We start from the raw sequence: 12,820 nt of genomic DNA, 5'->3' as shown, positions 1-12,820 counted from the left end.
CCTAGAGTTTCCTATTTCTGTCTGGCTCTTCTCAGTCCAAGACAACCGAAACAGCAGTTCCCACTTGATTTAACATAATTACCACAACTAATTTTGTCAGTAAAGCTGGTAGAGGTACTACTGTTAATGTCCAAATAGCCCTTTTTTCTTGGTTTTCACAAAGCCCGCAATGAGAGATGTGGGCAGAAACTAAGTGACACAATATAGCTGTTCATTGTAAATGTCAGAGGCTTGACATTGGCCACCAACAAGATACTGATGAAGAAAAACATACTGGTGTGAGTGCTAAATAGATTTAGAAGACATGCCAAATGTGCAGTGTTTGGGAGAGCGGCCTGAGCCTCTCAGGAGCACTGTCCGTGTCCTGCTTGTCTGTCCCGTCTCTTTTCCACGAGTCTGTTTTCGTTCTCCATCTTTATGTCTGGGCTGCACCTGCGGGGTCTGCAGCAGAGATTTCTGGTGCTTGAACCTGCAGAGCCCTGGTGGCTCCAGAGGATGGAGCTGGACTCTCCGCGCTTTCTTTGCTGTGGCAAAAGCGGCACAGAGCCGTTATCACTGGTGACAGGTTGCATGGTGGGAAAGCCATGGCTGAGCTTCAAAATCCCAGGTGGGTGACAGGCTGGTAATTGGAAAGTCACTTTTTTGAGTGTTTTCATGAAAACTGAGCCCATTTCTTAAAGGGTCAGTCAAAACAGCTAAGGAGCCCTTGCGGTGCTTTTCCACTGCACCAACTTGCTGCCTGCCCCTTCCTCTGTATTTTGGGTGTGTGACTTTGTGTGTGTAGTTTATTTTTATAGGCTTTTACTGTCCTGTCAGCAATATAGGATTATATATACTAAATTATCATTTAAGGCAGAAGGAATTTTATCCCAGTGTATGTTTGTCTTTGCATCGCGCAGTGGGAGCCCAACTGTTGCTGATGTAGTGATATGCATAGTAAGAAAAATTATAATAATGAACAAAAATGGCATTATTTAACTAGAACTTATCCGTCAAATCTGTGAGGTTTCTAAAACTGCCTAATGGACATAACTGGAATGTTTTTTGATGTTGTTGCAATGGTTGGCTAGTGTCCCAAAGTGGTATTTCAACCAAATTGTGGGAAAGGAGGAATCAACCAGCCAACTTACAGAAAACAATTGGAGAGCTTTCTTTATTTGTCTCATTTTGGGAAAGCTTAAGCACTTAATGGAATTCACCCTTTTTGCTTTACTTTTTGAAATGTTCCTTAATTAGATGCTTTTAAACACGTCCACTTTAAAATAACAGAATAATTTTACTGCTTTATTTTGTACACATGATATATGCTATGACATGTGTGTTTGTGAACTTCAGAAAACATAATACTACAATAATTTTAAAACAGATACTTACCTTAGAACTTTCAATTTTATATAACTTCTAAATAGAATCTAAAAGTTTTGCTTTCTGAAAGAACATTTTCAAAAAGCATTTGCTGTTAAATTTCTGCTTCATTGAAAACTAAAAGAATAGTCTTTTCTCCAAGTTGAAATTAAAACAAATGTTGAAAATCCAAATATCTCATGCACTGTAAATTCCATGTTTTGGGCAACCTAGTAGCTTCCCCTCACTGACTACAAACTTTTCAGTCCTCCTAAGGATAATTTTATTAATACCTTTTTTATTGATGGGGGTGAGCAAGGCATGGGAAATGGGATTGAGTTGTCCAGTCTAGTTTTAGAGGTGTTCTGCATGCCCAGGAGAGCCTCAGGCCCTGCAGTCTGTAGAGATTAGACATTACATGGTGACACTGTGCAAACTGGTGAGGAAATTGGCTGAAAACTGCCTGGCTCCCACATGAGCTATGTGTTCCAAAGCAAGACAAAGCCTGGAGATAAGGAGCAGATTTAAAGAGCGCTTAAACACTGATCTTTTGGGAAACTACTTCAAACACTGTTTTATAGTGCTCTAAGTTGTCTGGATCTCTCTTGTTTCACTCCCTCCTCCTAAAATATTTATTTTTATAGCAAGGAAGATTCCCTCAGATAGGGGCTGAAAAGTGTTTTTATCTGCATGGTGCTAATGATTGATGCAAACTTCACGCATGCGGCACAACTCTGTGATTTCTGCTGCTCTTTATCTTCTGTGACTTCAAGTCTGCCTGGCTCCGTAGGTCTGTTGCACATTGGATTTATTGTCATACCAGCAACACTTTATATAACCCCAAAAGCACTTGGGAATACATACCTCCTGAGTGTTGCTGAATGTTCAAAATGTTCACTCTTAAATGAGGTCTGCAGTAAATACATGGCAATACTCCAGATACTTTGCACTGATGTTGGTCATGGGCTTTCCATTAGGGAGGCTGGAGAAACTCCTCAAGTCCTGTGAGTGGCAAGGATTTGCTGAGGAGAGTAACCTTCAGCTTAGAGCTTGTTTGAGAGAGCACCACTCACCTGAGTGATGAGTACAACAGTGCCTGCCTTCACTCATGGGGACTCTGACCTTGTTTGGGTTCTGCAGAAGGGATTTTTTGATGAGAGTGTTTCTTCAGAAGATGCTTATTCATTGCAACTGGAGCTTTTTGCAGGAAGTTTTAAGGAAGCCAGTGAGACGGTTCGTTTGGCCAGGATGAATTTACTGGTCAAAGTTAAAGCCTGGAAAAAAAAACTGCTTGATGACTTTGACTCAGTGAAGGGTTGAGCTGAGGCCACTGTCACTGAGCCTCCAGCCAGCTGCCTCTTGGCTCTTGTTTTAAGAGAGGTTTACTAATATTTCCCTGATTTTTAAATCTTAAAAAATCTTTGGTATGTGGCAAGTTTTCCTCCTGGGTATAGTTGAGAGCAGCTTCCTCCTCAAGACTTCATACAAATACAGTACAAATGGCAAAGACGTAGCCTCCCCATTGGGCCTCCTCGTTCTTATCTCCCCCACCACCAGCACAGGCTCAGGAGATGTCTCTAACAGGCCCATTTGTTTTTTTTTTCTTGGGCAGATGTGAGACTGCATCTCTATCTGATGTCAAAAATCTTTAAAATTACTTCTTTCTCCTTTTTGAAAAATTTCCAGGCTTTGTGCCAGCATTTTTTCCTACCCCTTTGAAAATAAGTAAGTTGCATACTTGTTTCTCGTGTTCCATTTCTGCACATCTACTTAAATGTCCCTTATAAGCAACCTTTTGCCTAGAAGTATTTAAAGAAGCGACAGTGTTTTGGACAGTGACCATTGTACACTCGTGGCCCATTGTAGGGAAGGTAGGAGTGAGCCCAAAGGGAGGCACTGGTAATAGCAGATGAGCAGCAAGGCATTATCTTTCCTCTCAATTCTCTTTTTATTTTTTTGCTTAGTATTTCAGCCCAAATCCTTAGAAATGGGATCTGGGAGAACATACATCCTCTACAATATTTCAAGATTCCCAGCACAAACAGTGGCTCTTAACATGCAGACAAGGGCATTGTTCTGGCTGTGTTTCCAGTTTACTGGGACACAAATTACTGAGTTTTCCTGCACATTTTTCAAGCCCGTTTACTGTGGGCTGTTTTGTAAACTGCAGCTCTCCATTGTCAGTGAAGGTGAGAGCCTTCTCTTTCAGCAGGGAGTTTTCTAGATCTGTGTTATTGCTGAGAGCTGTCATTGCTGATGCCTGTTGTTTTCTGTCGTTAAACTGACTGTAATGCGTGACCACTGTGTATCAGTCAGTGCTGCCTAATTTAGGAGATCAGTGATTAATTCCTTCTATTGCTTTTTGTTCTCTTTCTCTCTCACTGCAGGATGTTTTCACACCAGAGTGCAAATTTAAGGAATCTGTCTTTGAAAACTACTACGTTATTTATTCTTCCACACTGTACCGGCAGCAAGAATCCGGACGAGCGTGGTTCCTGGGACTCAATAAAGAAGGTCAAATTATGAAGGGAAACCGGGTGAAGAAAACCAAACCCTCATCACATTTTGTACCCAAACCCATTGAAGGTATGGAATCTGCGCTCTCCCTCCATCAGTGGGATATGTGGAGGGATGAGTTTGCAACTGTATATATGGGGTGGCTTGTGTAGAGATGGGGGTGTCGGGGAGCAAGACCAGGAAGCAAGGACAGTAGTTGCAGAATTTCAGAGTGGTGCTGGGCTGCACTATTAGCATTTCATCCACTTTCCTTTCTGTATCTGCGCATTATCCCAAAGGGGATTCTCAGCTTTGGGGTGCAGAAGGATGAATTTAAATGTCCTGCCACATGAGAAATTGCTGGGAAGGGAAAGAAGCCCTCCAGCTGTGTTTTACATCTAGGCCAAAAGTTTAGAGGGAATTAGATTTGGAAAAGATCATAATGTTGTGCTTTCCATGATGATTTTCTCAACATCATTCAGTGGGTTTCCAGTCCCATTTTGAGGCAGTACAGGTAGGATTTACCTCACCTGACTTTAGACTGTGAGACTCTGTTCATACTAATGGGAGAGAAATATGTTCCTCCAGCACAGCTGTGGACTTATTTTATGTCTACCTTAAGAAAAATGACTTAGGCACATGTCTTTCCCTGTCTGTAAAGAGACCTTAGTAAGTCAGTCACTGGTGGTAGAGATAGATACCTCCATCATAGATGTCCAAAGTTAGGTGAGCTGCTGTCATCCCAGCTGCCTCCATCACAGCATGAGGCTTCAGTGAAAGTAGCTGAATTGAATTTTTGCCCTCCTGTTACAGCCACCTACACACTACTGAACTGTGCCACATGCTCATGCTGGGGGATTTTGCTTTTTATGGGCTGGCCACTAGATAATGGAGAGCCGTAGTCTCCAGTGTGATGACCCTAGTACTTGACAGGTACTAATTTGATCTCAGAAACAAGAAAACCCCAAGTTCTTTTTCTGTTGCATGAAAAAAGCTCAGCATTTTGATCCTGAAAGCAGGTAAAAATGGAGGTGTAATCATTTGGCCCCTAGATTGGCTTCTCTGTCTAGCATGCAGTCCATTCGCTGCCTCTTCCCTTTTGGCTTTCTGACTCCATCCCTGACCTGCTAGTGGCCACCCTTGGGACACTGCAGCCCAGTGGTTGGCCTCAGCTGCATGGCTGTGTGGAAGAAAGCAACTAATGCTTTGCTGACAGGTACCACACAAGCAGTGGAAGCCCCAGCTAAAGTCTGTGCACCGGTAGCTGTTCTACAGCTCCACAGCAAAGGCCCAGGGCTGTGTGTGTAAGTGAAAGGCCAATTCAAGAAGGCACGCTGAAATCTGTTGAACTGTTGAAGCAAAGGACAGGTAGGGAAATTAATCCCTGAGCATTCCCAGAATATCTGTGGCCTTTGCACAGGAAATGGAGGTGAGGGACGAGTAGAGAGTGGCCAGGAGTCTTCTTGTCCTGTGCTTGTTTTCAATAGCCTTTCTGCAGCTGGGAGCTTTTTGATTGTTTATTTGAAGCATTAGCAGGACTGTCTTGCTAGAGCCCACTCTGTGTTTTGCTAAGGGACAGGGCCTGTTCAGGGCATGAGGTCTGTCACCAGCTTCTCTTCTGTCTCCTTCTCTCCTGCCTTGGCTGTGATTTGAGTCTTTTGCAAATGATAGCTTTCACAGCTGTGTTTCCTAGCTCCTGGTATTTGCTGCCTGCCTATGTGGTTTCTTTGAACACAGGCTTCTTTTTTGATGTAGTGCACTTGGTGTCTGTTGAATGGCTCAATAGTTGTCTTTTGCATGCATTTAACTAGGACATTCCTGTGCCTCTTCTAGCTGAGCCTCGCCACAGCAGAGGTGCTTGACCCACAGAGCGTTCTCATTGCAGCAAATGCTGCTGTGGCTTTCATTTTGAAAAACCCAGCCCAACCCAAGAGCTTCCCTTTCCTGCAGTTGCATCCTCCCACGCTTGCTTCAATCACAGCTGTCACATAACCTCCTGAGCAAGTGAGCGCTTTGGAAGTTGGCAGCCAAATTAAGGGCTCCTCCACCCCTTCCCTCCTCCACAGGCTTTGCAGTCAGCCTCTGTGAGTGCTGCTGCATCAAAGAGCTGGCAGTCTCCCAAGCCAAGGCACGTGTCAGCTTCCCAAAGCATTCAGCTGTCTGGGACTGTGACTCCAGACGGAGGACTCTGTTCCCCAGCCTAAGATTCATTGTCGGTAGCAGAGGGTTGTGGGGAGGGTTGGAGTAAAATGGGCTCAGCTCCACGTGACTTGTCTGCACTGCATCCATCAAAGTCTCTGTGAGCAAAGCTTGCAAGAAGATACTAGAGAAAAGGGGCAATTCTTTCCCTATTTTTAAGAGCATCTTTCTCTCTGTCATGACTCTAAGGAGTATTCAAAGCACTCTCCTCCTGCATTTGCACATCCCTTCTGTTGAATGCCATGGCATGCCCCAGCATGTGGGCTTTGCTGTTCCCCCCCCCACTCCAGCCAGTATTTTGCAGCTCCCATCTGCATTACGCACCCAGGTTTCCTTTTGTTCAGGTACCACCATGAGTATTAATACTGTGACATGATGGCTGACACAGTAATGTATACAGGGATGAATCTAGTCCCTTGGAAAAGAGAGGTGTTACATGCATTGCTAGGAATCACTTCACCCACCACTTCAATGGCAATTATCTCTGAGATGAAACTTCCCAGTTGTTCACTGTGTGCAGAAAAATTATGCAGTAGCTTAGTGAAGAAAGTGTTTGCAGGAATAGGAAACGCGGAAAAGCCCACATTGCTCATACAGCAACTGAGGGGTAGTTTTTACTCCCTTTGCTTTCCATTTGTGTATGTATGTGTCTATCTATCTATCTGTGGCTTTTAGTAACACCTAGGGTTTAATGTTATGCTAATACTGTAGAATGCTTTGATTCACATCATAGATGGTCAGCAAATTGGAGTTGTTCTGTGTGAAAGTTACCATATACAAACTCGAAAGGTTTTGGAGGTTTGTTGGTAGGATGGTTTTTCTTTCTTTCTTTCTTTCTTTTTTTTTTTTTTTTTGGTTTAGCATAGGTAGGCTTTGTTTGTTTTTGGAAATAACATCAAGCTTAATCAATACAAAAGCATGAAAAACTTACTGAGTAATAACAGGGGAAATGTTAAGTTCCTCTCCCATCTGCGCACAGGCAAAGCCAAGGCAAACAGCCTGGCAGGCAGTAGTTAATGTACTGTGAGGTGCCAATTTTTGGTTAAAAACACACATACGCAACACATTTCTTTTGATACTTTATTTCTGATCACTGATCATTCGAGCTAAATGAGCCTTTAAAGTGCAGACCTATAGACTGGACCAGACTGCACAACAAATTACCTTCAGTATAATTGTCACTTGGACACCAAGCAGTCTTTTAAAGCAATTTCAGTCTCTTTAAGTGTCTGTAGTGATTAGTGGTAGACAAACACTACCATCCATGGTGCCTGTTGTTCTTTCAAACAGCTATACCCAGCTCAAATAATGGGAGACATTTCCATTCACTCCATTAAGAATTATATCAGATGCTTATTTTGGATGTGCTCTGTTGTTTATATTTGCTTCTCCTTGAAGACATCATTTCCCAATTTCCTCTCCCAAAGAGCTACATTTCACTTCTCATCCAACCTAAACCAGAATGTTTTTGGGGTTAGCGATCCAGCCACAGAAAGTAGAAGACAACTCTTCCTCCATCCTAGTCAGCAGAGCTGCCCCCTAACTCCAAATTCATGCTGCTTCAGCCCCCATCACTTGGGACGATATCCAATGTGAAGGTGCCCTGGTAATGACTAGTCTGTTCCATTTACTACCACTGATGGATATCAGAGTGCAGGGAACAGCATGGCAGCCCCAAGATTTTTTTTCCCCAGTGTATCTCCCCATGGTAACAACATCCCAGATGTGCTAAAGCAGAGGCCTCAGATGTTGCAAAGAAGTGCAAAGACACTGTTGAGTAGGAAGATGGGGTAGGCCTGGTGAAAATGATTTATAAGCATAACCTTTATCCATACAAAGTGTTAGGTAGTATTCTTTTTTAAAAACAAAACAAAACAAAAAAAACCCTCGTATCAGTCTTTTGTTAAACACTGCTCTTCTTATGGGTCTGTCTTGCAGGAGACAGGCTTTGGTATGTCGTCTTTCCTGCACTAACTCACTTGTTCATCTATCAAAACTCCTAATCATAGTATTGACAGCAAATGCAATGTATCTTAACCATACATTTCCTTGGCTTTTTGTCATACTAGGCTCTGTTTCTCACCTGAACCAAGTGTGATTCCATCTGGCAGCACCCTGCACATTTAGCCGCCAGATAGATGCACGCTCTATCCTGTGCCAGCACATAGGCAGGAGATTCACCTGCTCCCGGGTGACAGGCAGTCCTCACCATGCCTTGGCATTTTGGGAAGCCCCCTTCTCGCTTGCCTGTACCTCCAGTCATCTTTCTGCCTAACTGCTTGCAAATTTGTTTGTTTGTGCATGCGAATGTTAGGCACTCGTGGATAGCAGGCAAGCAGAGACTTGAAAACCACACGATGCAGTCATGGGTGCAGCTCTGCTCCTGCTGGCCCTCTTCCATTTATGCCCGTGGCTGTACAGCAGATAACGCTAATGGCGCGTTCCAATTAAAGCATGAATATGTATGTGTTGATTAGAATCTAGGACATAAGAACTGATTATCTGATTGAAGCTCCAAAGCATTAGTTTGGTTTACAGACAGTACGGGCTGTATTTGGCTTGTTGTGTGGGTGTAGGTGGGTGGGAGAAGCAAGGAAAGGCAGGGAGGGGAATCTTGTTCTAGCCAAATTTACTCATCCTTCCAAAGCTGCCATGTGCTGTGTATGTAGACGCAGGCCTCCCAAGCAGCTGGGCATGCTGTCACACTGCTGCTAGGTTACCTCGATGCAGTTGACAGGCACAGTGTAGCTCCACACAGACAGTGGGACCCCAAACAGACCTGTCAGCGAGTGCAGGTCATCCTGAAAAAGAAGGCATTTGGTTTAATGCTGGGAAAATCTGCTGGGCCCTCACAATGGTGCATTTACAAACAGATCACCTCCCCCACCCCTCGATCCGTGACTGCCATCCCTGTGTGTGAGTCACACTCAAGCTTCCCCAGTACAAATTGAAAGGCAAGACCTTGTGTTGCACAACATGTCACACTGTCCTCAAAACTCCGTGCGTACACTTCTGTCTGTGCACAGACACGTGTCTGTGTGCACACATGCACGTAGGTATCTTGGTGCACACAGGTCTGTAACCTCTGCGGAGTGCTGGGCGTAGCTCCGCACATGCACACAACCCTGTTGTGTAGGAGAATATCCAGGCACTATTCCGTGTGTGACACCATATAAATACTGCGCACACTGATACTGTAGGTGTGCCCAAGTACTGAAACTACATGTCCCATGCTGCTATAGATTTTCTGGCCTGGTCTGTTGGCACAGCCCATCTAGTGCTGATGCTTTGACAGTTCTGTCTGAAAAGCCCAATCTCAGCTGCCTCCAGCCGTGCTCATTGTCAATACTTGTATTGTTCACTAGACTAGAAGATAAACTTCTAATTCCTGTCCTCTTTGCTTGCTTGCTACAGGGTTTCTTAAATTTTTAGCTGCAAAACTTGTTTACTTCTGTAGCTTTAGATTCAATACTCTGTGGGCCTTGTTAGCAACTCAGTGTTTTTGCCCAAAGGCCATGGTGAGCAGCAGGGAGCAATGGCCAGCTGAGGAATGGGAACCTGTAGGGGTGCTGCCACTACCAACCTGGCTCATTTCCAGCCCTTGTGTTTAAGCACACGGCTCAGCTCGGTGAAGTTGCAGGTACACTGCAAAGATCTGCCAAACCACAGTTCCTGCACCCTCTGCTATGGACTTGCACATTGTCTCCAGATCACTGCTTCTCCCTCTCCTTGCTGCACTAAGCAATGCCTTAGTTTCCCAAATCCTCAGAGTATGGACTGTGGGAGCTCTTGTGCCCACCACCCCTTTGCCACCACTGTGAACTAGGCACTGTGAAGGAGCAGCAGAAATGGGAGCTTCCTAAACTAGTATTGCTCCCAAAACCCTAACTGTGGCTTAAATTTTTTTTTCTTTGTCCTTCTGGGTTTACAGGGAAATGGAGATAGGCAGTGGTGAGATGAGCTGAAAATGTGCAGCTGTCTGGCAAAAGTAACTCACCCAGCTCCCTCCTGCAGCTCCAATCTGGGCCCAAAGAGGTCAGGTTGAAGGCAACACTGGACTTGAGGCAGACTTTGGGTATGCAATGGCAGGCGCCCTGGGGAAACACCTGCACAAATGCCCAACTCCGCACTGCAGACATCACCGTTAGCAATTAAGGTCCATTGCAGAAATGATGTGCATCCTCAGAAACCTCAGTGACATCAAAAAGCTGTGGGACTTAGGCAAAGAAATCACAAGGGAACATAAGCACAAGTTTTCCTCACTTGTTAACCTTTCTTACACTGTTCTTTAAGCTTTTACTCTCCAGCATTAGGCCCTTTCCAACTCTCTGCCAAGAAGTCTCAGCAGACTTAAGGCTGTAGTGCTGATAGGCACTTTGCTGCAACAGGCAAATATATTATCACAAGGTTTGTTGAGTGATACCTCCCAAATTGCAGGGGGCAGTGGAGCAGCTGAGAGGGGATGTAAGAGCCCTTTTCCTTCTGTTGCTGCCATGCTCTACACTTTGCTTGCAGCCTTCAGACAGCAGAGCTAATCTGAGCAGCTCATGGGCAGTCCTGGCAATCCTCATTCTGGCCCAGACACATGGGACAACTTATTTATGCTGTCTGTTTTCTCATTTCTATCAAAGCATGGCTCTGGTAGCAATAATAGCTTACAGACTAGTACCTACCTCATAGACATTGGGAGGCCCAGCTAATGTGTATGTTTAAAGTGCTTTGAGTGCCTTGGATGAAAGATGCTCTATGGGAAAAATAGTATTTTTTCACTGCTCATATAGTCAATGCAATATCCCTCCTATTAATACACAGTTGGCTGCACTTTATCTCTGTCCCGTGTTGTTGCACACTGCTATAACTGTTTATCTAGCTAGGACTAAAATGCTGAGCAATAATGTCATTTGCAGCCTGGATCTAATTGGCAGGATTTATTTGCAAATCGGGGAAGGCTACAAATATAAGCACTCACATTGCCTTTGTGGAAATGGAGTATATATTTTGAAATTTTGTTGTTGTTGATTACCCAGAACTAAAACATGATGGGCTCTGTCCCCCTTGTTTGAGCTCTCTGCAGTGGTTGGTGACGTGACAGCTTTACAAAATGAAGCAGTACACAATCTTTCCTTTCCATCCTAATTTTTCCTAAGAACCAGGCATTAGATTTACAGTCTGGACCTATCTCAAGTTCTCATCTCTGATGTGCCCACCCTTGAAATGCCTTGATATTTCAATCACATATACACCCCACCACATTTGCAATGAGATCATCAGAGCTACTTCCTTTGGTGTAGATGCTGAGCCCTCCCTCAGCACATGCTCCTTATCTGGCACACCTCATACAGACAGCTGTAGGAAATAGTCCACATGGCTAGTTAGGTAAATGTTTTATGCCACACAGGCTATGGGAGTTTGCCATGTCTTGGACAGACACTGCCTTCTCAGGCTCTCTGTGCTCCAGCAAATGCATTTTTAGAGGCACATGTTGCTTAATCAGTGTTAGGAGAGAAGGTGTCCTCTGTCCACCTTGTTCTCAGGTGCTTCCAGGTGACCATGCTGAGCTGTGGTGGCTCCTGGCTTGCTGTCACTGAACGCGTGTGTCTGCTCACGGGCTTGGCCCTGGCTGGCTGGCTGTTGATTTACAGGAAGAATCAGAGGTGCTGAGAACAGATGTCAGCTCTTGGCTGAAGGAGCCAAAACGGGCTGGAGTCACCATTTCCAGATCCAGAGCTTAACACCCAGAAGGCTTGGATGGCTCAGATGCAAGAGTAGTTTTGATACACAATTCTAGAGGGCTTCTTGTTAGAGATTACGGATTGGCGACTGGGTAGTTTTTGGATCTGTTATTAGCTGATATCAGCATCTTGAGACAATACACAGTGCTATGAACTGGAATGATTATTTTATATACATATCATTAAAATACAATAAAGCACAGAACATCGAGGAAGCAGAGATCCCCTGTTTCTGTCTGTGCCTTTGGAAGGGTACAGATGCAGAAGGGGAATCTGACTGGCAGCAAAGGCAGGCGCTCTGCATGCCAACAGGATCTACCGCTGGGTCACTGACGTTTTTTTAAGTGCGCATACTGGCAGGGGGGATTTTAGACTCGTGTACAAAGAAATAACTCATTGTGGTCAAAAAGCTCTGTGACTGCAGGGCTGTTAATTGGTGTCTTTTCTGTTTGCAGTGTGCATGTACAGAGAGCCATCGCTGCATGAAATTGGAGAAAAACAAGGACGCTCAAGGAAAAGTTCAGGGACACCAACCATGAATGGAGGCAAAGTTGTTAACCAAGACTCGACATAGCTGACAAATACCATCCCTTCGTCTAACTGCTCCCCTCCCACTCACCTACCCACCCCACCTGGCGAAACCACACTGAGACCACGACAAACGGAGCAAGGCAGGACCTACCGGTAGTGGCTAGGAGTCCGAACTCAAGAATCTTTCTTTGTGTAGGATGAAGACATCGAACCACAGATCTTGCCTGTTTCAACGTTTTAGAAAACAAAAAAACCAAAAAAATAAAAAACAAATGTTTTAAATCAGGACTCCATTAACATTTTCAAAAGCAAACTGTTTGCTCTGTGATCAAAGGGAAAAAAAAATCTCATCTCTGCATAATAATAATAATAACTAATAAATATAATAATAATAATAAAGATGTTACCTTTAAAAATAAAACAGAGCTTTTGGAAAATTGAACTTAGCATATGATGTGCAAGAAACAAGTGTCTTGCGAAGATGGGGACTGTGCTTTCTGTCTTACACTTTCACCTCA

General features: G+C 44.2%; 1 protein-coding gene across 3 annotated transcripts in view; it reads left to right on the top strand.

Annotated features, from left to right (window-relative positions):
• Positions 1 to 12,723, top strand: part of FGF12 (fibroblast growth factor 12) — a 242,844-nt gene extending 230,121 nt beyond the window's left edge. For all 3 annotated transcript variants that reach the window (XM_064516792.1, XM_026093540.2, XM_026093537.2), the window contains exons 4-5: positions 3,732 to 3,930; positions 12,227 to 12,723. In XM_064516792.1, coding sequence (XP_064372862.1) covers positions 3,732 to 3,930; positions 12,227 to 12,345 — 318 coding nt within the window. In that variant the 3' untranslated portion in view covers positions 12,346 to 12,723. The remainder of the gene's footprint in view (positions 1 to 3,731; positions 3,931 to 12,226) is intronic.
• Positions 12,724 to 12,820: the final 97 nt, after the last annotated feature.

Source organism: Dromaius novaehollandiae, chromosome 9 (assembly GCF_036370855.1).
Source record: "Dromaius novaehollandiae isolate bDroNov1 chromosome 9, bDroNov1.hap1, whole genome shotgun sequence".
NCBI lineage: Eukaryota > Metazoa > Chordata > Aves > Casuariiformes > Dromaiidae > Dromaius > Dromaius novaehollandiae.
Note: the sequence above shows the minus strand (reverse complement) of the source record. Positions and strands in the feature narration are given on the sequence as shown.